Below are 24758 nucleotides of genomic sequence, written 5' to 3'. Positions count from 1 at the left end.
AAAGAAGATGCTTAGTCAAAATACATGTAATTTGTAAGAAATCAATGCCATGTTTTACTGGATGGAATTAAAATGAAGTACATTCATTGTTCTGATTAATTTATCTGTCAGTCTTTATAACGGTTCAAGACATTTTGTGTTTGTATATTGCTCATTATGTATTTTGCAATATATTGCTCATTTGGGCAACTTCATGGATTCATGATATACAGGCCACTTTATCTTAAAGCTAGGGTTGGTAATGTTCTTCAAAAAAATATTTTCTTATATTTGCTGAAATTCTCTTTACATCCCGACAGTGATCAATAAATCAAATGCTCTGACAAAAAAAAGGAGAAAATAATCCGGTATCTGTGGCTGTCGCAGGATTGTAATTAACCCGTCCAATAATTTCATTTGGCACAAACGCCGACGTTTATACGTCGGCCACCATACTGTAGTTCTCCTACACCAGGCACACTGAAGTGCCAAGGGGCAGGACATTTACAGTTTCTATATGATCTGCAAAACTAGGAACTTAATGTGAAAACAATACACCTATTTAATCTTAATAGATTATTGTTTTAATAAACACAATGCTGCATTTAACATCTCTATTATTCAGTTTCCTAAATTCTCTCTGCTTAAAGGCTCTAAATTTGACATTCAGAGCATTAATATAGCATCAAACAACTATTTGCTATGTAAAGATATAGTGGAGTAATGTCTACTTGAGCAGAGAATGAATCCGCTCCCCCTCTCTCTGTGTGTTGTAAAAGTTTCTCCGCGTTTTGAAATGCCGGCGTCTTCACGGAATTGGTTAGTTATGTTAGCAGGTTATTTATATGAAACACAATGATACTGCTTTCACAGTCCGTAACACCGCCAATAGCGTGAGTGGTAACATTTATAAACAGGAATAAACTCTTTTATTGGAAGACTTTATTATCATTATTATTATTATTATTATTATTATTATTATTATTATTATTATTAATAATATATATATATATATTTTTTTATATTTTTATATATATATATATATATATATATATATCTACATATTAAAATCAATATCCATTTTTAGAACATCCATGCAAATTCCTGCGCTGTCTGGATGCGTTCATGTTTTAGTCAACAAGCTTGAAAAATCTCAGACAACTAATTCATGTCTGGAATGTGGTGCCTGCCTTTACCTTTAACCCCTGAACGTAGTGCATGACCTAACCTTTAACATGTTCAGGGGAAGGAGACTGCAGCAGCTTACTGGGTCAAAGTTTATTTCTTTCAAAAAAAAACAGGTTACACAAAAGAAAAAAGGTTGCAGATTACGACCAACTGAAACTTCTCCCGTGTGCCAAGCATGTTTTTCCAGTTTATATATATATATATATATATATATATACACACATACAGTATAAACATACGTTCAAGACTGTACGACAGAGGTTGCTTTTTGGCTACTTATTTTTCCTATATGGTCTGTAGATGGAAGTCAGGAACAGATAGAACTTGCAAGGGTTAACCCAGGTAAATATCATCTCATTAATGGGGTTTTAAACTATAAACTATTTGCACTTTTGTAGCACCGTGTTCTCCACTTTGCTATGTGATCAGTTCATCATGACTGGCTCCTCATTAGATGTGAAGTTGTTTATCCAGCCGTTCCTTCCTGCTGAGGCAGCTGGTATGCTTTTTTTCTTCGATGCCTCAAATGGCCTCTACAGACCTCTCCCAATCATTCAGATTTGTTAGGGCTACCTAATGAGGACATTCTTGCAAATTACTTCTTTGCTTCCTGCCAGCTCCAGAGACTCAAAAGCTATTCTGGAAGCGTTAAACACATCTGTCAAATTTAATCAAATAAACATGTTCTCACTGTTGCATTATCTTGTTAGTCGTTGGATTAATCAAAACACCAGCGACAAGTGTCCAGGTGGTCAACATCTAACATGTTTTGCAACGGCATGGATTCACAAACGGAACCAGAGTTACAGTATTTAAAAAATATTTGACATAATCACGACTGCTATGACTAGGCAATATAAAGGATGAGTTTAAAATATTTTGTATCATTTGATCTGGAAATTGACAGAGAATAAGAGAAATTTATTATTGAGAATATTTGAACCAGTTTAAACAGCCTTATAATGATATTGATATACGATACGATACAACTTTATTGTCAGTTTGCACTGAAATTAATTCTGCATCCATAGGTAGCTCAATTTGAGAAAAAATTCACATACAATAGACATACTGTTACCATAAACAAACAGACAAGTAAGACCCATCAGACAAAAACCAAAACACATCACAATTAACAATTCATAACACATTAAAAATGACTGTATGTTTTCTCTGGAGGATATAAACATTATCAGATTCGGTCTGGTGTGACTCTTAATTTTTACTACTTGACCCTTTAAAATTGTAACTAATCTGGAAAAAATAAACTTAAAAAAAAAAAAAGCCAATGTGGAAGTGCCTTAAATTTGTATTATTTCTAACAGCCAGCAGAGGGCGACTACTCCGGTTGCAAAAAGAAGTCTGATTGTATAGAAGTCTATGAGAAAATGAGCCTACTTCTCACTTGATTTATTACCTCAGTAAACATTGTAAACATGAGTTTATGGTCTCAATCACTAGTTTCAAGTCTTCTTTAATACTGCATGATGTTCATTTAGTAAATGATGGTCCCATTTAGAGTCTAATAGACCATAAAGCAGGGTATGCTTTAGGGCGTGGCTACCTTGTGATTGACAGGTCATTACCAAGGAGCTGTCCATATTTTCGTCTTACAACTTTAACCCTTTCAAAGTGTGTTTTCAGTTCATGAAAGTTAATTTGAACCTTTTTGGTCGCCTAAAAATGTCTTATTCAGCGTTTGGTTGAACTTAGCTCCACCCTCTTGTGTCACTTCTGGTTGCAAAAAAAACAAGATTGTGGCGGCCAAAAACCAAGATGGCAACGGCCAAAATGCAGAACTTGAGGCTTCAAAACGACAGTCCACAATCCAATGGGTGACATCACAGTGACTACATCTGCTTCTTATATATAGTGTTCTTATGCCCTGGGGTAGGAGTAGGCAATATGCATTGATATATACATAGTTATAGTAGTGATGTCACCAGGGGTAACTTGGCTTAGGTTTGAGACTTTTTAGCAGTAAACCTGAATTACAAACTGGAGTTGGGAGGTTTGACAGACCAGGAGCTGCAGCACCTCGCCGGGAAAAGGGAAATTGGGGCCCCCTGGAGCTCACATACAGTATACATACTGTCATACAGCCCATCCTGGGGTCATTTTATTCCTGCTGTCCTGATCAATGTATGGGATTTAATGCAGTTAGTGTATGTGTGGTAGAACAGCATCAGTCTTTACATTAGAAGGCCATTTGAAGAGTGTTCTTCCTGTTTTGCTATACTGTGAGGCATGTTCCTTTGGGTGGGTCCCTTGACTACTGTGATTCCACAGTAAATTATTTACCATCCGGATGACTGGAAGAATCAAGTGCATGGGGAAAATCTAATTACTGACCATCCTTGGTAATTCTAATGCTGGCCTATTTTTTCCAACAACATAATGACAGTGGCAGGAGGCTCAAGAGGTCTTGTAATCCCTCTGCAACTACCGGCCAGGTGTTTAAATGTTAGGTTAGGTTTGGTCAGCTTTCTAATGGAGAGCAGCAGGTGGACTTCACTTTGCTAATGGATACTTCACCTCATGTTTGTAATTCCATGAGCCTCAATGTTCATTTTATGTTCTTTTTGAAGGCGCAGAAACCGATCTGTAATCTGTTTTCAGGCACTTTACTTCCATTATAGATTGTCCTCACAGTTGCTGTTTGTTCTCATCATTGCACAAGAACACTTCCCACATCTATTTCATTAGACAGTTGTGTAGGAGAGGCACAAGTAGATAAAAAGTTTCAAAAATCAGGCAGCCTGATGAAGGTCTAAAACAGAAACGTCGCAAATAAATGTGTTACTGCAAGTTAGACAGTGTGCGGAAGTCTGTTTGCAACTGTTTGTTCTCATCACTGTATTGATTTTAAATGCTATGTGGTGAAGCCAAAGATAATTATCCACAATGTGGACAATAAAGTTTCTCACTTTTCAGTTCTCTGCTTTCTCCATTCTGACAGTTCCAGAGTAGGTTCAGAGGTCATCCAGCCGACAACACCACCCTATGACAATTAGTTTATTTTCACACTTAACTTTAACACTTAAAAGCTTGCTGCCTAAAGGGCGCTCTAGGCAGCAAGCAAGCAAATGTTGGTACTGAAATTTTCAGAATTCGGGTCAGAGGTCATCTACGGGGTCATTTCAGGAATAAGACACTTGACCTTGAGGTAAGAGGACTTTCAGTGTATTTCATGTCAAAATGTAAATATTCAGCTCTTCTGTGTTTCTCTTCCAGGCTTTTACACAGTGGGAATAAAATAAAACAATTGTTACAATTAAAATTATGAAGGGAGAACTATAGTTTAGCTATAGTTTTTTCTTAGCTAGGCTACAACATGTGGTTGTTAGCTTAGCCGCTAGTAAAAAACCCCAGTTGGGGATGCTTGTCACATTCTCTTAAGGGTTGGTTGTCACATGTAACTGATTGTGAGTGACTGACATAAGGATGAGTTGAGTATTATTATATAAGGATGCACTTATAGGAATGATTTTTCCTGCTTGTTCTCTCAATGTAGGAGATGTTTTAGGTTGTTGCATTTCAATGAAATTAAACTTCTTAAATTCATTGAAATGACAACAAACACAAGGCTTTCATCCAGGAGACCGCTGTTCGTGTCCCATGTTCACAACGTTCAGTGTCATTTTCACTGTACAAATGTAGCAATTTTAAGCCCAACTGTGTTTTTTTTCCTAAACATAACTAAGTGGTTTTGTTGCCTAAACCTATTCAAGTGTTTTTGTTTGATTCCCAAAATTAAGTACGTGTTTATTGCGAGTGAAAAGTGACGCAGAGAGGTCTGACAAAGCAGCAGTATGTGATTAGGATGAGACCGTGTTGGGATGTTTGTCACAAGTACACAAGACATATTTGATAATCCATATCTTTTGAACAGAATAAGCTTAAGGAGAGTAAGGTCACTCCATTCCTACCTGACACTTTAGGCTTCCATAACACATTGAAAGGGAATCTATTAATGGTACAGTTTTTGAGGGATTAAAATGAAAGTAAAAAGTGTGATGACCAACCCTGTTCTCCTCTATAGTGCAAAAGGAGTCACATTGCCATTTCAGGTGAGTCTAGTGGTCATGCTGAGGTTTTCATGCAGATCAGGTAGGACAGTGTTATTTTGGTGCTCATTTTTGTGTAAAACCGTCTCTGCCTGTTTAGACTGCTCCCTTCCCAACACAAATGTAAACTCTAAGTTTCACAAAAAAGAGGCTTTTATCTCCTAATGTAAATTCTCTGGGTTCCTCTTCCTCTCTTTCATTTCATTCTTGGACAAAGAGCATTTCCCCTTACCAAAAAGAAGTTTATTCAAGTGTGCTATTACTATACTTCTTTTAAACTTAAAATAAAAAGGTATACTTTCATTTTACTATTTATGTACCTATCAGAGATATACTTAACAAAAGTATACATAAATATACTAGGCTCAAACTGACTAGTATACAGAAAAGTCTAAGTATACTAGGCTCAAACTGACAAGTATACAGAACAGTCTAAGTATACCTGGCTCATACTGACGAGTATACAGAAAAGTCTAAGTATACTCGGCTTATAGGCCTACTTGTACTTAATCTTTTGATCGAGATATACTTAAGAAAAGTATAATTAAGTATTCTCGCCTTATAGGCCTATAGAAAAGTATACTTGGCTTGTAGTTGTGCTTACTTTTTGATAGAGTAGCCTATTAAAGTGTGTGAGCTTATTTCTAGCTGACGTAGTAATTGCTCATAATGTCAAGACTTATTCAAGGTCCCCTCTGCGAGTGCTGATGGCCTCTGTTCAGCTCTGTTCAGAGCACCGATGTACATTTCACATCGCAATGATCCATTCATACGCCCCAATGTCGACAATCCTCATGTGCTAACTTTAATATTTAATACATAACTGTGGATCATTCCAGCTGATTCTCAACCCTTGCTGCTTATTTGAATAACGCAAGGTGTCGATATGAGAGAGCTTTGAAGGAAATATTCTCTGGGGCTTTTTTATTCCCAGCCAAGAGCTTCTCTTTGGGAGAAGACACATTCACAGTGACTCAGCTGAGACTGTCACTGATGAGCAACTGTGCTGAGCATTGAACACTGCCCTCTCTGTCATGAATGCTCTCCTGTGTCGCAATTAATTTTCCAGGCCAATTCGTGCCCAACATTAGGGAATGTGAACAGTGTGAGATAATTGCATTCTTGACAATACGCTTTTCCCCTTGGAATGTAATTTCTCTGCCTCGACTCCTGTCCCTGGTCAGAGCCGGCAGTGGTGAACCGAGGCCTGCATGGGAGCATCTTGAGTGCAAAACAGTGTGGAGAGTATTTACTTTTACACTGACTAGTGTAAGGTGGCTCTTGACTTGTTAAAGGTGGCATTTATCATGGAGGAAGAGACATCCTTCTTTTTCTTGACTTAGAGAGATGGTTCACATGACTTGATAATTTTTGAAGAATTTGCAAACAATAAGATTGTTTGAGCACTGACATTTAAATTATCTGTAATATACACATGATTTTCTATCTTCACATACTGTATGTGCTCTGCTGGGTTGACTTTGCATGAGAAGCTGCAGATTAACTAAAAGATAAATGTATGAACTTCACATTTCTTGGCAAGATACTCAAATGAGATCAAGAATCATTGTGTGTGCAGTTGGAACCTCTTGCTCTAAAGTCTTTAAGTCCTCCACGTGGAGCTGTTGGAGACTAATTTAGTGCTTCTGGTCTCGAGCCTGCAGGTCTGCTCAATAGCACTAAAAGGCTCATCCACACTAATGAGTTTCCTTGTGACGCAAAAACTGACTGGGAGTCAGGGTGCGTTATGACACATCATCCAATATTGTTACATAAGGGGAATTACAAGATGGCCAGAGACCAACAGCCCAGTAATTAGCTCAGAGAAACCGGACGGATGGACGCTGCTGAATTCTGTGGGAGGGTTGAGTTTATCCATGAAGAGCTCACTGTGACGCTATTCTTATACAAGGAAGGCATTATTTTATCCAACCGTATGTAAATTATGAAAAGGAGCAAGATCCAAACTGTTCTCTGGGTTAAAGCTAGAGCTGCCAATCTTCTTCAAAAACATTTTTATATTTGTTGAAATTCTCATTACATCCTGACATCAATCAATAAATCAAATGTTCTATATGTTCTACTATAATAAACCCATCCAATCATTACATTCAGCCACAATGTAATGATTGAACGGCCTACCTGCCTGTCTACTTACCTGCCTGCGCACTTATTGTGTTTCACCAGAGTCTTCCACAAGCTGCTAGCTGGACAGTTGTGAGTACTAACAATAGCCATGTTCATTGTTTATGTTCATAATGATAGTTTTGGGGGAGTGTCTTTGGAGTAAGGCCTGAAGGAACGGACTGTCAGTGTTGCCGACTTGCCGACTTTCTCGCTTGATTTCGGAACTTTTGGAGCTAGTGCTGCAAGCTACTTTCATTGGAAAAGAGTTGGCAACACTGGGCTGGGTTTTTTGGTTGGATACATTTTAAATACTCTTTCTCTTGCAAGTTTCTTAAGATTACCAACCCAAGCTTTAAGTCAGAAATAAGATCTGTTGCAGAGACAGAGGAAGTTAAAATCTACTTTGTACACTGTGCTTCAGAAATTGACGCCAAGGTTCAATGATGTTTAGATCTAATGACAAGTTGGAGACAAATTACTTTACTTTGGTATTTACAGACACACTTCTAAATTGTCGAGTTTGTCTAAAGTGTCTATGGGGTAACATTATATTGAAACATATTAAGGTACAGCAGGGTAGAACTGGACCTGTAAATTCTTTAATTGTTAGATGGCATCCTGATGAACATATGAGCCATGCGCTTGACCTTTGACCCTGTTCCCCCGCCACACTAAAAATGCAACTTGAGTGAGTGACTGCAACAAAAAAAGACATGTTTTTTATTTTTCTTCTTTAATTTTACACATTGTTATCCGGTAATATGTTATGAAATATGAATCACTTGTGGACATTCATTGTCTTTGTAAATGTGATGAAATCTTGTGGTATTTCCATTTTTTTCACCCCCTAGCCCTGTTCATCTTACTCATTTAAAAACAAAATCGCACCACATTAAAAATCATATTAACATATTTTAATAACAGAAGCACTGGTGAATTATGTTAAAATTCTCTGACCATTATGATTATGCACCCTGTAATGGGGATTTACAGTAGGAGGTTCCACATGCACATACCATCTCAACAACATGAGACACTGACTATGACGGTGAGATGTTTTTTTCACCCGCTTAAAGAACTGATTCAAATACCTGGCAGCTGTTTTTGTGAATTAAACACACTGATGTCATTTGCGTACAAGCTCTTTTATTGGCTTGCTGTGAGTGACGATGGACATCTGATTGGCCAGCAGTTTGAGGTAAAACATTGGACTGGCCAATAGACTATGATCAAGTGCTCACTCACTTCATACAGAAACCCATGGGGAACATATATAAAACCCTGCACTGTGGGGAGTGTTCAGCACATCCACAAGTGAGATTCAATTCTTCATTACCAGAACATCTATTATCTCACGGTGAGTATAGATTAAAGACTGCATTTTTAGTTGATTGTGCAAATGATGCTGTTAAATATCAGATTATGTGGTTTTTGAGTATAGACTGGATAGCCACCTATACTGGTGGATACTGGTTGCTAACAGAAGGGAGATGCAGCTTTGCTGGTTTGATGACGTTATACTATCTATGGTGGGCTGCAGTTAATTCCGCTAATGGACAGAGCTGCTGTTATAGTTGCTGGCAAAGCTTCCAATGTCAGTATATCACCAATAACTCTTCTTGCCTCTGCAAGTTCAGCGGCTCTAACAGGGAGGTAGTGTAAGAGAGAGACGGAGAGAGAAGATTCATATAGCTGTGAATGCATACAGTTGATGAGAAAGTCTGTACAAAAAAAAACATGTTTAATGGCATTAAATGTTCAGATCACACAAAATCATTGATAAAACTTTTCCTTATAACAATTTTCATTACCTCGTTTGTAATTGTATGTATTTTCCACAGGGAATCATGATAATGCTGAAACTCTGGACTCTCCTTGTTGCCTACACACTGATCATTTGTCAGATGTACGTCTCACAGGCAGCTCCATCCAGGTGAGAGTATTCATAAAAGTATAAAATATATTGACCTTGTAAAAACATTGTGGTTGTGTCTGACACTTTTGATGTGTTTAAGATTATTGCTGCAGAACACTTTTTCTTGTTTATCATAACTAATCAAATGTATTTGATTTTAAACTTAATTTCCTCAAAATCCCAAAGATCAGTTCACATGCTTATAGATATAAAAAATGCCATAAGGTTCCTGTTAGCTTTTCAAAGGAACAATTACATTTGATTACATACAGTATGCATTGTACCCCTTACTGTTGTATTAGTCTGGACAAGTTAAAGCGTTTTTTAAACCAATGTTGTGGCAGAACCAGCCAATCAATCAGTTAATCTAATGTGTATTTTCCAGAACTAGTAAGGAGTCTATGTCAGATGGAGTCACACTATCGAACGATGATGCCCAGCTGTTACTCAGAGCTATCAAGGAGTTGATAACTTCAGATGAGCAAGACCAGCAAACAGCTGATGGAAACAGGTATGGCTTGTAATAATTGTAGGTATCATTGAATATGGTTAATCCTGATTATAATAAAGTTTAAGTACTATATAGGGTGTGGTATCTATCTATCTATCTATCTATCTATCTATCTATCTATCTATCTATCCATTTCAGTTAAGCCAAAATATAACATACTTTTGTTTACAAGCCCAGCAGCTCCAACTTGTTGGCGTTTATTACTGTAATTATCAAGGTATATAGTGAAATTCATGTAAATCTACTCTCTGTCATAATCCCTTAATGCATGGACTGTAGTTAGTCATTCATTCATCCATTCATTCAGTAATATGGTAAACAATGTGCCTGAAAGACAGTGTCCTTGGTCAGAAAACTGAAGGGAGCATGATATCAAAGATCATGAGAAAACATGCATGATAGACATTATGGAGAATGAAACAATAGCATGACAACTCAACCACAAGATGCCTTCATATGCCTGTTGGATCTGTTAGCATGCATTTGAAATATTCATTTATTGACGCATGACATTTTAGAAAAACATCATGCATGTGATTATTACTATTTATCTGCATGCCACGGTTACTGTAAGCCTGTTTCTGCATGTTTGTCTCCGTCTCTAACAGCTTGGATAGACCCGTGTCTAAGCGCTGCACCGGCTTAAGCACTTGTGTGCTGGGCAAACTCTCCCAGGACATTCACAAACTGCAAACCTATCCCCGCACCGATGTGGGAGCAGGGACGCCTGGCAAGAAGCGAAGTCTATCTGAGCAATATGAGAACTACGGCAACTCATACAATTGAAGCTCTCACTTTTTAGCCAATCTATTCTTCTGTCTGTATGTTTGAGTTAACGTTTGCTTGTTTGTCCATTCACAACACTGCTGGTGCATGTGGATCCTATGTGTCCGACTAACTTCATAGAAATGTCCTTGCTTTCATTTTCCACTGGCAGACATTAGATTTTGACAGAGACTTGAAAACTTAGAATTAGCTACAAAGATTGTGTTACTTAGGCAGTTCTGTACAATACAATAAAATATAGAAACAGCTACAAATCTTTCTAATGTATGTTTCCCCTTTAATAAACTCATCTTTTACATGAAAGCTGTTTTTACTGTAATTCATTCAAGATTGAAAATTACTCATTGAATAAAATATGAAAGGAGAAAAAGGGTAAGCATGACTGCCTATAATGCACACACAATTATTGGAATATTCTCCTTGACATATTTCTATTGTATTTAATTTGTTGTTGATGATGCTAAACAATACTGTAACTGTGTGTCGTGTATCATAAAAAAAACTGTGTTCACTATCTTTTCCATTCTTGCAAGCAATGCAACAGCACAGAAGCGGGCGTGCAACACAGCCACCTGCGTGACCCACCGCTTGGCTGACTTCCTGAGTCGGTCAGGAGGATTGGGACACAGCAACTTTGTCCCCACCAACGTGGGCGCCCAGGCGTTTGGCAGACGGAAGCGGCGCGGCCCTATGTGAGCACAGGAGCAGACGCATGGTATGTTGGCACTCATTGGAGCTTATACTGTAGATGAAGTACAAGAGAAAAGCATTGTGTTTTGAAACCAAACTGAGAATCACAGAAAGGCTTCTTGCTTGAATTGTTTCGAACACAAAATGCACACAGTCTGTTGTTTGTGCTTTTATGTGAAACTTTTTATGCTGCCCTCTTGGCCAGGACTCCTTTGAAAAAGAGATTTTACTGTAAACCTCAATGGGAATATCCTGGTAAAATAAAAATGAATCTATCTGACATATTTGGTGTCATATACTGTAGATTTGAAATATCCTGAAATTAGATATAACAATCAATTAGGTCCATTACGTTCACAGGTTATTACAATGTAATGTTATAATGTTGTCATTTGTATACCACACGCTGACCAAACCTTTTTTTTTATCTTGTATTTGCCTACAATGACAAAAAGTTACTGACTCTACAGTCCTTTTTTGTGACAACTTCAGTGTGTATGAACTATAAAAAATGATTTATTGCGAGCCATCAAAGGTCTACTACCACTAAGGAACTTTGATATCCGTGTCTCTTACTACCCATATTTTCTGTATTAGCTCTCTACTGCCACAAAAATATTTTCTGAATCTGAATCTTTTGAGAAGTTGAAAATGTTTTTTGTTTATCTCTCTTTGGCTCTCTAGGACCAAGTGCCTCTTTGAGTGACAAAACTGCATCATCATCATGATCATCATCTACCTGCAAACACTTGGAAACATGAACATATACAGTATTCTTCACAAACAAGGATCTCTTATTTTCAGACTCAGAAAGTTGTCAGTATTCATTGTTAGTCTGTGCTTAAAAACAGAGAAATAACGGTGTCATCGTCATCACTGAGAGGATATTTTCTTTTGCAAAGAGGGATGACAATGGATTTTCTTGTGGCTCAACTGGTCTTCTGACTTGTATCTACGTATGTGTCGAACTGGAATTCTTATACTGAACGTCTGCACGACCAACAAAACCTTCAACATCTGTGGCTGTTTTGTGCCTTGATGTAAAACACTTCATTAGATGTCCTTGTACTGCACAATGCAGGTGTGAAAAATGTTAAATATTGTAATAATTGTGAATTGAATGCAGGAATAAATTGTATTTTAGCTACATTAGGCGTTCATGTCTTACTGTGTTTTTGTTTGATTGGGTGATATCAGCTGTAAACCACACTGAGCTTCCCAGCAACACTATTTATTTCAAAGAGGTTCACATGATGTGTTATGATAAACAAGGTATAACATCAAAACATGATATTTATGACATTCACTTTTCATGGAAATTGAGAGGACACATTGCATTCACTACACATAAATAACTGGACCATCTCCAAGCTTGATTAAAGAATATTTCTTTAATAAAAACAATTTTGTGAGTTGTAAACTGTTATTTGATATTCTTTTGTTATGAGATATAATGGTAAGCATGTCACTGGCACAACACATTTATGTTTTATCTTTCAATATCTGGCTTATTTTGCCCTCCAGTGGTTACAATAAGTTACTGCTTTTTCATAGAGCCTCTCTCAAGGTTCAGCTTCTCCAGCTGTTTTCTTGTAATGTTTTTTTTTTTTTATGTTTCTAGAGCTTCTTCACCTACAAGTAGAAAAACTGTTTTGGATATTATTTTACAAAAGTTACATAGTGAAAAACTTATCAATTATGCCCCAAGCAATAATACTGCAACATGGTTGGGTCTATAAGCAGATTAGCCAACAAATGTGGTTCTTGGACACCCCTCATGAAACCATGTGAAACCAAAGTGCTTTTAGTTGTCTAAGCTACACCATACCACAATCTTTCTCTATCTTTTAACCAAACAGAGGTATTTGTCGAACCTTAACCATGCTATCTTTGGGCATCTTGTCAGGAACATAGCTTAGTTACTAGGAGAGCAGAGTACAGATACAATTCTATGATATTGATATAAATGTTGTGATGGTATTTCTTTTTTAAATATATATTTTTAATAGGAAATCTACAATCACTAATCTATTAAAATGCTTATGGATGAACTATCCAGACAGGGAGGTGTGTTTTTGGCAAACAATACTGGGAATGCTGAATCTGCATTCCCATAATTAAGGGCACCGTCATTTTGATGCTTGGGCTACGTGTTTATTTGCAGTGTCTAGCGTCTGCGTCGGAAAATTCTCCTACGTCTGCGGACAGCGAAGGATTGTCAAAAAACACACAGGCTTTGTCCGATATTTCATTTATGCACTACATACTCAATAGGTGTTAGATCGTACACAATAAGTGTACGATAGTACAATAGTAAGTTCAACATACTTTTGTGTGAATAAACAGTAGTATGTATCTTTTCGGAGACACTGAGAAGTAATTTACGTCATTACTTCCCCCTTGCCGGTTGGAGACGCATAAGACATGGTAACTTGTGCCAACCTCATGTGTTAAAATCAACGGTTTGTGAGATGCAAAGTCTGAATTAATTTCAAATATTTATTAAACCGAGCAAAGTGAAATCTTATATTTACAGTTAAATTGAAGTGTTATTGATGTTACAGAACTGTCTGTCGATGTCTATTATGAACATTGTCTTCACTACCGCATTGCATTGTGGGATATTTATGCCACCGTAATGTTCAAAGTTGCATACTGTAATATTTTACCGGAAATAGTATGCAATTTGCGTACCATAGGTTTTATACTAAGGTTTCGGACTTACTAAAATAACTCACATACTGTTTTAGCGTACTAAATAGCATGTTAGTATGGAATTTTGGACGCAACCACAAACTGTGATGTCACTGATGAGGTCACAGTTTATGTGACATGATCATTTATGATCTCACAGATGAAACCACGGGTAATGTCACAGGAATGTTAGTTTAGTCTGAATGACAGAGATCATTGACTTCATCAAGCGAACTGTGAATACAACTATGTGAATGTTGATTAAAAAAATCTAAATAAAGTAAAATATGCTACCTAAAAAAAACCCACTAAGACAAATGAAAAGCATTAATGCTTAATGCATTAATGCTTTCCCTTCGTGGTTAATGGCGTTTCCTAGCGTCTGCGTCGGGCAACCTTCCATCTGCTGACAGTGGAGGACCTGCGAGTCTTCTGTCTTCGGTCTTCGGTCCCTGTCTGCGACTGGTCCGTCGTCCTGCGCGTGGCAGTATCAAAAAAAACTTGTTTTTTGATCTGTGATTGATGGGCGTAACGGGGGTTCTATAAGTAAACTTTCGACGACGTTCCGTGATGTCACTTATGATGTCACAGTTTATGTGACATCGTAAGTGACATCACAATGGCAACATTCCATCATGTCACTGATGATGTCACAGGAGAGTTAGTTTAATCTGATTGTCAAGACTATCTGTCAATTGTAGTGTCCCATGTGTCTACTTTACTCTGTCAATATCTGTGAGAAATCATTGACTTCATGGGAGGAACTATGACTACTACTATGTTGATGTTAATTTGAAAAACCTAAATACGGTCAAATGTATTTAAGCTTAAAGGTCCCATATTATAAAAAGTGAGATGTTCAGGTATTTTTTATTATTAAGAAGGTTTAAACAAGCAGTCAGGAGTACTATGCATGTGTGATGTCACAAATCTACGATATATGGAACATTTAAATATAAATGTGTCCCAGTTTATTTCCAGTTGCAGTGTATGTGAATGACATCAGCTGACAGAAAGTAAACATGGACCTAAACTGTTGCCCAGCAACGCAATTATGTTGCAGTTCCATTGAAATGCACTAAAACGGAGCGTTTCAGACAGAGGGTGAATACAGGTATATGTCAGGCAGACAGCATGAAGAAAATAAAGTTTTTTTTTAACATTACAACATGTAAAAATATGGGACCTTTAAAAAAATGAAGGGCACTGACATTTAATGCTTGGGCTACATGTTTATTGGCATTGCCTAGCGTCTGCGTTGGACAATTCTATGGCAAGCTGTTTTTACATTTAATAGCTAAGGTTGACTATCTGGAATTAACATTAGAGATATCCAAAATTGCGTTTTAATTAGTCGTAATGACATTAGAGCGGAAAAGAATGCTGTCATATATAGCGGCAGAAAATATCACAATTACTGATCAAATGCATTGATATAGAGTAGAATACAATAGCATCATATAGAGCGTGATAGAATGCTGACATATAGAGCAGAATAGACATTCCTGTGGCATCGCCATTTATGATGTCACAGAGGCAACATTCTATGATGTCAATGATAATGTTGCAGTTTATGTAACATTATCATTTATGATGTCACAGAGGCAACATTCTATGATGTCAATGATAATGTTGCAGTTTATGTAACATTAAAATTTATGATCTCATAGAGGCAACATTCTATGATGTCAATGATAATGTCGCAGTTTATGTAACATTATCATTTATGATGTCACAGAGGCAACATTTTATGATTTCAATGATGATGTCGCAGTTTATGTAACATTATCATTTATGATGTCAATGATGATGTCGCAGTTTATGTAACATCATTTATGATCTCACAGAGGCAACATTCTATGATGTCAATGATAATGTCGCAGTTTATGTAACATTATCATTTATGATGTCACAGAGGCAACATTCTATGATGTCAATGATAATGTTGCAGTTTATGTAACATTATCATTTATGATGTCACAGAGGCAACATTCTATGATGTCAATGATGATGTCGCAGTTTATGTAACATTATCATTTATGATCTCACAGAGGCAACATTCTATGATGTCAATGATAATGTCGCAGTTTATGTAACATTATCATTTATGATGTCACAGAGGCAACATTCTATGATGTCAATGATGATGTCGCAGTTTATGTAACATTATCATTTATGATGTCACAGAGGCAACATTCTATGATGTCAATGATGATGTCGCAGTTTATGTAACATTATCATTTATGATCTCACAGAGGCAACATTCTATAATGTCAATGATAATGTTGCAGTTTATGTAACATTATCATTTATGATGTCACAGAGGCAACATTCTATGATGTCAATGATGATGTCGCAGTTTATGTAACATCATCATTTATGATCTCACAGAGGCAACATTCTATGATGTCAATGATGATGTCGCTGTTTATGTAACATTATCATTTATGATGTCACAGAGGCAACATTCTATGATGTCAATGATGATGTCGCAGTTTATGTAACATCATTTATGATCTCACAGAGGCAACATTCTATGATGTCAATGATAATGTCGCAGTTTATGTAACATTATCATTTATGATGTCACAGAGGCAACATTTTATGATTTCAATGATGATGTCGCAGTTTATGTAACATTATCATTTATGATGTCACAAAGGCAACATTCTATGATGTCAATGATGATGTCGCAGTTTATGTAACATTATCATTTATGATCTCACAGAGGCAACATTCTATGATGTCAATGATGATGTCGCAGTTTATGTAACATCATTTATGATCTCACAGAGGCAACATTCTATGATGTCAATGATAATGTCGCAGTTTATGTAACATTATCATTTATGATATCACAGAGGCAACATTTTATGATTTCAATGATGATGTCGCAGTTTATGTAACATTATCATTTATGATTTCACAAAGGCAACGTTCTATGATGTCAATGATGATGTCGCAGTTTATGTAACATTATCATTTATGATCTCACAGAGGCAACATTCTATGATGTCAATGATGATGTCGCAGTTTATGTAACATTATCATTTATGATGTCACAGAGGCAACATTCTATGATGTCAATGATAATGTCGCAGTTTATGTTACATTATCATTTATGATCTCACAGAGGCAACATTCTATGATATCAATGATGATGTCGCAGTTTATGTTACATTATCATTTATGATGTCACAGAGGCAACATTCCATGATCTCAATGACGATGTTACAGGAATGTTAGTTTAATCTGAATGACAGAAATCATTGACTTCATCAGATGAACTATGACTCCTACTATGTTGATGTTAATTTAAAACAAACAAACTACACAATAGGTGTACGATAATACAATAGTAAGTTCATCATACTTTTTTGCGAATAAACTGTAGTATGTATCTTTTCGGACACACTGAGAAGTAACTTACGTCATTACTTCCCCCTTGCCGGTTGGAGACGCATATCCATGGTAACTTGTGCCAACCTTATGTGTTAAAATTGACGGTTTGTGAGATGCAAAGTCTGAATTAATTTCAAATATTTATTAAACCGAGCAAAGTGAAACCTTATATTTACAGTTAAATTGAAGTGTTATTGATGTTACAGAGCTCTCTGTCGACGTCTATTATGAACGTTGTCTTCACTACCGCATTGCATTGTGGGATATTTATGCCATCGTAATGTTCAAAGTTGCATTCTGTAATATTTTACCGGAAATAGGTCACAGCTTATGTGACATGATCATTTATGATCTCACAGATGAAACCACGGATAATGTCACAGGAATGTTAGTTTAGTCTGAATGACAGAGATCATTGAATTCATCAAGCGAACTGTGAATACAACTATGTGAATGTTGATTAAAAAAATCTAAATAAAGTAAAATATGCTACCTAAAAAAAACACAAAGACAAATGAAAAGCATTAAGGCTTAACGCATTAATGCTTTCCCTTCGTGGTTAATGGCGTTTCCTAGCGTCTGCGTCGGGCAACCTTCCATCTGCTGACAGTGGAGGACCTGCGAGTCTTCTGTCTTCGGTCTTCGGTCCCTGTCTGCGACTGGTCCGTCGTCCTACGCGTGGCAGTATCAAAAAACACTTGTTTTTTGATCTGTGATTGATGGGCGTAACGGGGGTTCTATAAGTAAACTTTCGACGACGTTCCGTGATGTCACTTATGATGTCACAGTTTATGTGACATCATAAGTGACATCACAATGGCAACATTCCATCATGTCACTGATGATGTCACAGGAGAGTTAGTTTAATCTGATTGTCAAGACTATCTGTCAATTGTAATGTCCCATGTGTCTACTACTACTCTGTCAATCTCTGTGAGAAATCATTGACTTCATTGGAGGAACTATGACTACTACTATGTTGATGTTAATTTGAAAAACCTAAATACGGTCAAATTTATTTAACCTTAAAGGTCCCATATTATAAAAAGTGAGAGGTTCAGGTATCTTTTATTATTAAGAAGGTTTAAACAAGCAGTCAGGAGTACTATGCATGTGTGATGTCACAAATCTACGATATATTGAACATTTAAACCTAAATGTGTCCCTGTTTATTTCCAGTTGCAGTATATGTGAATGACATCAGCTGACAGAAAGTAAACATGGACCTAAACTGTTGCCTAGCAACGCAATTATGTTGCAGTTCCATTGAAATGCACTAAAACAGAGCGTTTCAGACAGAGGGTGAATACAGGTATATGTCAGGCAGACAGCATGAGGAAAATAAAGTTTTTTTTTAACATTACAGCATGTAAACATATGGGACCTTTAAAAAAATTAAGGGCACTGTCATTTTGATGCTTGGGCTACATGTTTATTGGCATTGCCTAGCGTCTGCGTTGGACAGTTCTATGGCAAGCTGTTTTTACATTTAATAGCTAAGCTTGACTATCTGGAATTAACATTAGAGATATCCAAAATTGCGTTTTGATTAGTCGTAATGACATTAGAGCGGAAAAGAATGCTGTCATATATAGCGGAAGAAAATATCACAATTGCTGATCAAATGCTTTGATATAGAGTAGAATACAATAGCATCATATAGAGCGTGATAGAATGCTGACATATAGAGCAGAATAGACATTCCTGTGGCATCGCCATTTATGATGTCACAGAGGCAACATTCTATGATGTCAATGATAATGTTGCAGTTTATGTAACATTATCATTTATGATGTCACAGAGGCAACATTCTATGATGTCAATGATAATGTTGCAGTTTATGTAACATTATCATTTATGATGTTACAGAGGCAACATTCTATGATGTCAATGATGATGTCGCAGTTTATGTAACATTATCATTTATGATCTCACAGAGGCAACATTCTATGATGTCAATGATAATGTCGCAGTTTATGTAACATTATCATTTATGATGTCACAGAGGCAACATTCTATGATGTCAATGATGATGTCGCAGTTTATGTAACATTATCATTTATGATGTCACAGAGGCAACATTCTATGATGTCAATGATGATGTCGCAGTTTATGTAACATTATCATTTATGATCTCACAGAGGCAACATTCTATAATGTCAATGATAATGTTGCAGTTTATGTAACATTATCATTTATGATGTCACAGAGGCAACATTCTATGATGTCAATGATGATGTCGCCGTTTATGTAACATCATCATTTATGATCTCACAGAGGCAACATTCTATGATGTCAATGATGATGTCGCTGTTTATGTAACATTATCATTTATGATGTCACAGAGGCAACATTCTATGATGTCAATGATGATGTCGCAGTTTATGTAACATCATTTATGATCTCACAGAGGCAACATTCTATGATGTCAATGATAATGTCGCAGTTTTTGTATCATTATCATTTATGATGTCACAGAGGCAACATTTTATGATTTCAATGATGATGTCGCAGTTTATGTAACATTATCATTTATGATGTCACAAAGGCAACGTTCTATGATGTCAATGATGATGTCGCAGTTTATGTAACATTATCATTTATGATCTCACAGAGGCAACATTCTATGATGTCAATGATGATGTCGCAGTTTATGTAACATCATTTATGATCTCACAGAGGCAACATTCTATGATGTCAATGATAATGTCGCAGTTTATGTAACATTATCATTTATGATATCACAGAGGCAACATTTTATGATTTCAATGATGATGTCGCAGTTTATGTAACATTATCATTTATGATGTCACAAAGGCAACGTTCTATGATGTCAATGATGATGTCGCAGTTTATGTAACATTATCATTTATGATCTCACAGAGGCAACATTCTATGATGTCAATGATGATGTCGCAGTTTATGTAACATTATCATTTATGATCTCACAGAGGCAACATTCTATGATGTCAATGATGATGTCGCAGTTTATGTAACATTATCATTTATGATGTCATAGAGGCAACATTCTATGATGTCAATGATAATGTCGCAGTTTATGTTACATTATCATTTATGATCTCACAGAGGCAACATTCTATGATGTCAATGATGATGTCGCAGTTTATGTTACATTATCATTTATGATGTCACAGAGGCAACATTCCATGATCTCAATGACGATGTTACAGGAATGTTAGTTTAATCTGAATGACAGAAATCATTGACTTCATCAGAGGAACTATGACTCCTACTATGTTGATGTTAATTTAAAACAAACAAACTACACAATAGGTGTACGATAATACAATAGTAAGTTCATCATACTTTTTTGCGAATAAACTGTAGTATGTATCTTTTCGGACACACTGAGAAGTAACTTACGTCATTACTTCCCCCTTGCCGGTTGGAGACGCATATCCATGGTAACTTGTGCCAACCTTATGTGTTAAAATTGACGGTTTGTGAGATGCAAAGTCTGAATTAATTTCAAATATTTATTAAACCGAGCAAAGTGAAACCTTATATTTACAGTTAAATTGAAGTGTTATTGATGTTACAGAGCTCTCTGTCGACGTCTATTATGAACGTTGTCTTCACTACCGCATTGCATTGTGGGATATTTATGCCATCGTAATGTTCAAAGTTGCATTCTGTAATATTTTACCGGAAATAGGTCACAGCTTATGTGACATGATCATTTATGATCTCACAGATGAAACCACGGATAATGTCACAGGAATGTTAGTTTAGTCTGAATGACAGAGATCATTGAATTCATCAAGGGAACTGTGAATACAACTATGTGAATGTTGATTAAAAAAATCTAAATAAAGTAAAATATGCTACCTAAAAAAAACACAAAGACAAATGAAAAGCATTAAGGCTTAACGCATTAATGCTTTCCCTTCGTGGTTAATGGCGTTTCCTAGCGTCTGCGTCGGGCAACCTTCCATCTGCTGACAGTGGAGGACCTGCGAGTCTTCTGTCTTCGGTCTTCGGTCCCTGTCTGCGACTGGTCCGTCGTCCTACGCGTGGCAGTATCAAAAAACACTTGTTTTTTGATCTGTGATTGATGGGCGTAACGGGGGTTCTATAAGTAAACTTTCGACGACGTTCCGTGATGTCACTTATGATGTCACAGTTTATGTGACATCATAAGTGACATCACAATGGCAACATTCCATCATGTCACTGATGATGTCACAGGAGAGTTAGTTTAATCTGATTGTCAAGACTATCTGTCAATTGTAATGTCCCATGTGTCTACTACTACTCTGTCAATCTCTGTGAGAAATCATTGACTTCATTGGAGGAACTATGACTACTACTATGTTGATGTTAATTTGAAAAACCTAAATACAGTCAAATTTATTTAACCTTAAAGGTCCCATATTATAAAAAGTGAGAGGTTCAGGTATCTTTTATTATTAAGAAGGTTTAAACAAGCAGTCAGGAGTACTATGCATGTGTGATGTCACAAATCTACGATATATTGAACATTTAAACCTAAATGTGTCCCTGTTTATTTCCAGTTGCAGTATATGTGAATGACATCAGCTGACAGAAAGTAAACATGGACCTAAACTGTTGCCTAGCAACGCAATTATGTTGCAGTTCCATTGAAATGCACTAAAACGGAGCGTTTCAGACAGAGGGTGAATACAGGTATATGTCAGGCAGACAGCATGAGGAAAATAAAGTTTTTTTTTAACATTACAGCATGTAAACATATGGGACCTTTAAAAAAATTAAGGGCACTGTCATTTTGATGCTTGGGCTACATGTTTATTGGCATTGCCTAGCGTCTGCGTTGGACAGTTCTATGGCAAGCTGTTTTTACATTTAATAGCTAAGCTTGACTATCTGGAATTAACATTAGAGATATCCAAAATTGCGTTTTGATTAGTCGTAATGACATTAGAGCGGAAAAGAATGCTGTCATATATAGCGGAAGAAAATATCACAATTGCTGATCAAATGCTTTGATATAGAGTAGAATACAATAGCATCATATAGAGCGTGATAGAATGCTGACATATAGAGCAGAATAGACATTCCTGTGGCATCGCCATTTATGATGTCACAGAGGCAACATTCTATGATGTCAATGATAATGTTGCAGTTTATGTAACATTATCATTTATGATGTCACAGAGGCAACATTCTATGATGTCAATGATGATGTCGCAGTTTATGTAACATTATCATTTATGATCTCACAGAGGCAACATTCTATGATGTCAATGATAATGTCGCAGTTTATGTAACATTATCATTTATGATGTCACAGAGGCAACATTCTATGATGTCAATGATGATGTCGCAGTTTATGTAACATCATCATTTATGATCTCACAGAGGCAACATTCTATGATGTCAATGATGATGTCGCTGTTTATGTAACATTATCATTTATGATGTCACAGAGGCAACATTCTATGATGTCAATGATGATGTCGCAGTTTATGTAACATCATTTATGATCTCACAGAGGCAACATTCTATGATGTCAATGATAATGTCGCAGTTTATGTAACATTATCATTTATGATGTCACAGAGGCAACATTTTATGATTTCAATGATGATGTCGCAGTTTATGTAACATTGTCATTTATGATGTCACAAAGGCAACGTTCTATGATGTCAATGATGATGTCGCAGTTTATGTAACATTATCATTTATGATCTCACAGAGGCAACATTCTATGATGTCAATGATGATGTCGCAGTTTATGTAACATTATCATTTATGATGTCACAGAGGCAACATTCTATGATGTCAATGATAATGTCGCAGTTTATGTTACATTATCATTTATGATCTCACAGAGGCAACATTCTATGATGTCAATGATGATGTCGCAGTTTATGTTACATTATCATTTATGATGTCACAGAGGCAACATTCCATGATCTCAATGACGATGTTACAGGAATGTTAGTTTAATCTGAATGACAGAAATCATTGACTTCATCAGATGAACTATGACTCCTACTATGTTGATGTTAATTTAAAACAAACAAACTACACAATAGGTGTACGATAATACAATAGTAAGTTCATCATACTTTTTTTGCGAATAAACTGTAGTATGTATCTTTTCGGACACACTGAGAAGTAACTTACGTCATTACTTCCCCCTTGCCGGTTGGAGACGCATATCCATGGTAACTTGTGCCAACCTTATGTGTTAAAATTGATGGTTTGTGAGATGCAAAGTCTGAATTAATTTCAAATATTTATTAAACCGAGCAAAGTGAAACCTTATATTTACAGTTAAATTGAAGTGTTATTGATGTTACAGAGCTCTCTGTCGACGTCTATTATGAACGTTGTCTTCACTACCGCATTGCATTGTGGGATATTTATGCCATCGTAATGTTCAAAGTTGCATTCTGTAATATTTTACCGGAAATAGGTCACAGCTTATGTGACATGATCATTTATGATCTCACAGATGAAACCACGGATAATGTCACAGGAATGTTAGTTTAGTCTGAATGACAGAGATCATTGAATTCATCAAGGGAACTGTGAATACAACTATGTGAATGTTGATTAAAAAAATCTAAATAAAGTAAAATATGCTACCTAAAAAAAACACAAAGACAAATGAAAAGCATTAAGGCTTAACGCATTAATGCTTTCCCTTCGTGGTTAATGGCGTTTCCTAGCGTCTGCGTCGGGCAACCTTCCATCTGCTGACAGTGGAGGACCTGCGAGTCTTCTGTCTTCGGTCTTCGGTCCCTGTCTGCGACTGGTCCGTCGTCCTGCGCGTGGCAGTATCAAAAAACACTTGTTTTTTGATCTGTGATTGATGGGCGTAACGGGGGTTCTATAAGTAAACTTTCGACGACGTTCCGTGATGTCACTTATGATGTCACAGTTTATGTGACATCATAAGTGACATCACAATGGCAACATTCCATCATGTCACTGATGATGTCACAGGAGAGTTAGTTTAATCTGATTGTCAAGACTATCTGTCAATTGTAATGTCCCATGTGTCTACTACTACTCTGTCAATCTCTGTGAGAAATCATTGACTTCATTGGAGGAACTATGACTACTACTATGTTGATGTTAATTTGAAAAACCTAAATACGGTCAAATTTATTTAACCTTAAAGGTCCCATATTATAAAAAGTGAGAGGTTCAGGTATCTTTTATTATTAAGAAGGTTTAAACAAGCAGTCAGGAGTACTATGCATGTGTGATGTCACAAATCTACGATATATTGAACATTTAAACCTAAATGTGTCCCTGTTTATTTCCAGTTGCAGTATATGTGAATGACATCAGCTGACAGAAAGTAAACATGGACCTAAACTGTTGCCTAGCAACGCAATTATGTTGCAGTTCCATTGAAATGCACTAAAACAGGAGCGTTTCA

The 24758-nt window shown here is 36.5% G+C and overlaps 1 protein-coding gene across 1 annotated transcript; it reads left to right on the top strand.

The window, feature by feature from the left end:
• Positions 1-8633: 8633 nt before the first annotated feature.
• Positions 8634-12412, top strand: calca (calcitonin/calcitonin-related polypeptide, alpha). Its single transcript, XM_037791168.1, has 5 exons — positions 8634-8718; positions 9203-9294; positions 9662-9787; positions 11107-11288; positions 11948-12412. Exons 2-4 carry the CDS (start codon positions 9209-9211, stop codon positions 11267-11269), a joined length of 375 nt encoding a protein of 124 aa, XP_037647096.1. The 5' UTR covers positions 8634-8718; positions 9203-9208; the 3' UTR covers positions 11270-11288; positions 11948-12412.
• The last annotated feature ends 12346 nt before the right edge of the window (positions 12413-24758 follow it).

This window comes from Sebastes umbrosus, chromosome 2 (assembly GCF_015220745.1).
Source record: "Sebastes umbrosus isolate fSebUmb1 chromosome 2, fSebUmb1.pri, whole genome shotgun sequence".
NCBI classification, from domain to species: domain Eukaryota; kingdom Metazoa; phylum Chordata; class Actinopteri; order Perciformes; family Sebastidae; genus Sebastes; species Sebastes umbrosus.
This window is presented reverse-complemented; position numbering and strand designations above follow the sequence as displayed.

What these genes read in the sequence shown, in the direction of transcription:
- calca (XM_037791168.1), top strand. Translation starts at nt 9,209, where the DNA reads ATGATAATGCTGAAACTCTGGACTCTCCTTGTTGCCTACACACTGATC. An exon ending in TCACAGGCAGCTCCATCCAG is followed by an intron (nt 9,295 to 9,661) that starts GTGAGAGTATTC and finishes TGTATTTTCCAG; the next exon opens with AACTAGTAAGGAGTCTATGT. An exon ending in CAAACAGCTGATGGAAACAG is followed by an intron (nt 9,788 to 11,106) that starts GTATGGCTTGTA and finishes CATTCTTGCAAG; the next exon opens with CAATGCAACAGCACAGAAGC.